The 4,456-nt window shown below is 44.5% G+C and overlaps 1 protein-coding gene across 3 annotated transcripts in view; it reads right to left on the reverse strand.

Annotated features, from left to right (window-relative positions):
- The window catches only part of Trio (trio Rho guanine nucleotide exchange factor), a 348,717-nt gene that overhangs the window by 200,581 nt on the left and 143,680 nt on the right, over positions 1-4,456 (reverse strand). For all 3 annotated transcript variants that reach the window (XM_029557993.1, XM_029557991.1, XM_029557992.1), the window contains exon 8: positions 842-973. In XM_029557993.1, coding sequence (XP_029413853.1) covers positions 842-973 — 132 coding nt within the window. The remainder of the gene's footprint in view (positions 1-841; positions 974-4,456) is intronic.

The raw sequence follows: 4,456 nt of genomic DNA on the forward strand, positions 1-4,456 counted from the left end.
TCACATATTTAAAACCACAATTAACAAGTGTGTCCACAGGAGCCTGGTTCCTCCAAGGGGTGGGGCCTGCTACGGAGAATTGACTGTGGAGAGTTAGCAAAGGAGGGAGGGGCTTTTGGCACCATCTTGGAACAGAAGCCGTGCCCCAAAGAATGGCCCTGGTATCTCATTTGCTTGGATGCAAGAGGGCCATTTACTGACCTGGGGTGAGACCAGGGACCCACAGGGCATGGGCGAAAGCTAACAGTGATTGTGGGTGGGGTACAGAAGCAATCTGGAATGGCAGGCCACTGAGCCACAGAGTGGAACAGGGCCGCAGGGTGTTCACCTTTGTAAGTTACTCTGTTTCCCCTAAACAGGATATAAACGATGAAAAACTCAGATAAAGATGTGCTATGTGGTTTGTCTAATAGCGCCAGGAGCAAGGGACCCTAAGAGAACTTGGGCGACATGGTGACAGCCTGGCCCTGATTAAGGCTTCTACTTTTTGCTCCTCCACAATCTGAGGCCTTGGCTGCCAGGAACTCTGCTATGCCTTCCTCATATGATGGACTGAAACCATGGGTCAAACCAATCTTTTCTCCTTATGTTTTCTTGGGTGTTGTGATCACAGCTAAGACAACAAACAGGCTCTACACATTTAAGAATATGGTGAATGCTTTGTAATCCAGACCATGAGTGTAAGCACGTTTTCCTTCCGCTCCAAATGCTGGACAACTAAACGGCAGTTTGATGCCACATCAACCTTTTTCTGATCCAGCCAAAACTCCTATTTTCCCGGCTTTAGCACTATGATATAGAAACACTGCTGCTTTGCAATCTTAGTACAACTGGGCCTTACCTCAGAATAAGCGAGAGTGATGTGCTCGTAGATGCCCTGGTGGTGATGAATGGCATCTTCTAGATCCTGTAGCTCTGAGGGAAGGTCTACCTCACCGCAGGCCTTGCACCAGGAGTCCACATTGCTCATATACTTGTAAGTTAAAAACAAAAAGATTATCAGTACCAATCCCTAATTATTTAGGTTGCAAAAGGGGACATTTTAAAACATGAATTTGAGCATCTGTATAGAGTGTAAGCATGTGACACAGTTGGACTGCATCCCAAATATCACTCATACGCATTCTCTACCCCCAGAGGTCAGGTTCCAGAAGACTGATAGCAGGCCCAGGAGACTGAAAAGAGAAGCCTGGGTAGTGCTGCACAGGGTCTGGGGATGGCCCCACAGCAACACTGTCTTGTCCTGTCTATTCTCACCTAGCCAGTTTCACAGCCCATATCCAAGGCCTCTCTTTCTGCCTGTCCTGTACTCCAACAATGGAGAAATCAAGTCGAGTCCTCTTGGGCCTCCTCAGGCCCAGCAGAGCTCAGCAGCAGGAAGGGCTTCTCTGGAGAGTTTCTGCTTTGCTTTTTCTCTTACATTAAATGCTTAGAGAAAAGACCAAAGTATCTAGTACTATTTACTTCATGTTTAGAGAAGCCAGCCCGCTGTCTACTTTCAAGAGGGACTTCTGGATTGAGGAGCAGGGAGGCTGATGAGCTGCTGGCTATGAGCCTCAGAAAGACCATTTGGGTCTTTCAAACTTCCATGGAAAAGAGCAGTTCAGGCTGCTGGCTGCAGCGCCAATCTTGGTCTCACTTTTCCCACTGCCACACACATCTCCACACTCATCAATGGTGATAAATCACTGCCAAATTTCCTAGGGAGGCATTCTCAGAATCCTTCACATCATCTAAGTGTCAAAGGCAAGCACAGAAGGCCCAATTAAAAAAGCTAATTCAATTAAGCCAAAGAGATAGCAACTGGTATCTGGATTTCAACCTCTTTCACTCTGGTGCTTCACAGGTCTATACTTAAACAGGGAGAGCAGAGGAAAGGCACTGTGCTTCTCCTGAAGTACAGAACCAGTGGCCTTCCAATTATTTATGGTATACAGAAGCTTAAAATAGGTGAGTCACTCATGTAGTAATTGTTTATGAAAAATCCTTGTATTATCAATGCTGGCTCAGAAAAATACATGCAAGCTTCAGAGTATGAAATGAAGCCATATGGCAGCAAGTGTCACCAGACAGCTGGTGGTTTCTGGTGGCTTCAAGCATTCCTAAGCCATCACAAGCACCAGGCAATAGTTTCATTGCCATCTCTTAGAATCTTCCTAGTGCCCTCAAGGCAACAGAATTACTTTAGATCTCTCCTCCCACATACAGGCACATGACTACTCAGGCATATTTCTAAGCATTTCTTAGGCAGAGTGCTCTATAAATGTCAATTAGGGCAGACTGGATGCTGCTAGGTAATCCTGAGTGCTACTTTGCTCTCTCCCATTATTCAATTTAGCACAAATTAATAAATTATTGTAAGTCCTTGTCAAATATGAATTGACTGGAGTTAACGGCCATTTTTAATAAATCATCAAGTCCAAGTCAGCAATTAATAAGCTCCTAGACAACAGCCACTGTCAAGTACCCAAAAGCAAGAGTTCCAGCATATTCCTAAGAGATAAGCTGCCCTCTGTAGAACATGTATGTGGTTAGACACTTTACTGGTTCACAATTTAATGAGCAGAGGTGTCAGATCAAGAAGCCACTGCAAACACTATGCATTCACCTCCAGTTTTTGAAGCAAGTGAAATTAGTGAAGACATGGACACAACCACACACAAATTCCTGAAGTAACAAAATGCTCAATGACCATTTGAAATGGGTTTACAGACTAGACATGCAGAGGAAGCCAGCTCAACCTGAGCAATGACCTTCTGATGTCCTAAGGTCAAACTCCCTCCCCTCCAGGACATAACTCTTCCAGAGAAGAAACATGCCACCTGGGCAGAGGCACAATGACATCAACACCTGTGTAAGAGAACCCTCAGAGTTCCCCTTTCTATCTAATCACAACAGCTTCTCCATCTCCACTCTAAGTTCTTGATTGCTATGTGATCAATAAAAAACTATGCAGAAACAAAACAAAAAAACTGATGCCACAATTCTAGTTTCTGTGTGCATCAGGCTGAGGCTATGATGCCATAGCTGGGTGACTCCTAGCATATACAGGAACAGGACTGGATTCCTAGCATGGGGGAGAAGAAAGGAGGAGAGATCTTAACACTGAGTAGAGTACAGGGTTTTCAGTGTTAATGAACAGAAGATGAAAGAAGCCTGAATCAGGTCCTTTGCAAAACTGAGTCTAGTAGGTAAGGGAAGAGTGCCTGGTACATTCATTCACTAGGAAGACGAGATCTTGAATGATTAATTAACAGACTGATTTTCCTGAACATTTATTCCACTACTCCCCATTGGCTGTGATGCACAGGGAGCTGCTCGCCTCTCCTGCCTGGTCTGCCTTCCACCACAAGAACCTAGTGTCTTCCAGCCTAAAAATTTCACAACCACCCCTTCCTCAATTCCCCCAGCCCCCAGTCTACCCACCACCTCCTGACGGAGCCTCTGATGAGCACAGGTGGTTGAGGAGACAAAGAGATGGACTTTCGTAGAACAGGAACTATCAAAATATTTATTCAGAAAATGTCTCTTTGGAAAAACTAAATGGGTTGAAAAGCAGAAACACTCCAGTGCAAATTTCAGAGTTTCTTCAGAGTTTCTATTCTCATCTTTTTTTGTTTTCATTTCTAGAAAATAACCTATTTCTCTTTTCTCCTCTGCCCAGGGACATCATGGGCATATAATCATTTACATGCATGCACTGAATTTAGCTTTGGGGCTCCAATACAGAAACCTGGAGACAATAATTTCGATGTGAATCAAAATACTACAGCGATCATCAAAGTGCCTTCAGCCTGCTTCTATTAATATGCTTTTTTATTTTCATATATAGCTTTGGTCCTAAATTCTTTCAGTTCTATGAGAATCTTGTTTTTACCACAAACCAAGAACTAGGGCTATACTTTGAAGAAAAACATCCACAAAGAAAGTCTATATACACAGAATGAGTCGAGGTAAAATGGGAACAAAGATCGATGATCTGCTTCAAGAGCTTATTGAAGCAGGAGCCTCTACCACTACTGCCTTCAGCTCAGACTCGCCCAAGTCACTCAAATGTGCATTACACACAAGTACCATCATGTAATCATTTTCTTTTTTTGTTGTTTGTGTAGGTGTGTATGCATGTTCACATGTGTGAGACTTAGGTGTACAAGGGCCCTAGTGTGTGTGTGGAGGTCAGAAGACAGACTTGAGCGCTGGCCCTCGCCTTCCGCTTTGTTTGGGACAGGACTCCCACTGTCATGCTGACATATGCCAGGCTGATTGGCCTGTGAGCTTCCGGGTCTCGACTGTCTCCACCACTGATCTTGCTATAGGAGTTCTGGGATTACGGAGGCGCACTACTGCATCCAGTCTAGCACGGGCTCTGGGGACCCCAAAGCAGGTCCTCACACTTGTATGGCAAGTGCTTTACCCACTGAGGAATTTCCCCAGCCTGATAAAAAAAAAAATATAT

The sequence above is a fragment of the Nannospalax galili genome, unplaced genomic scaffold (genome assembly GCF_000622305.1).
Source record: "Nannospalax galili isolate Female #2095 unplaced genomic scaffold, S.galili_v1.0 scaffold207, whole genome shotgun sequence".
NCBI classification, from domain to species: Eukaryota; Metazoa; Chordata; class Mammalia; order Rodentia; family Spalacidae; genus Nannospalax; species Nannospalax galili.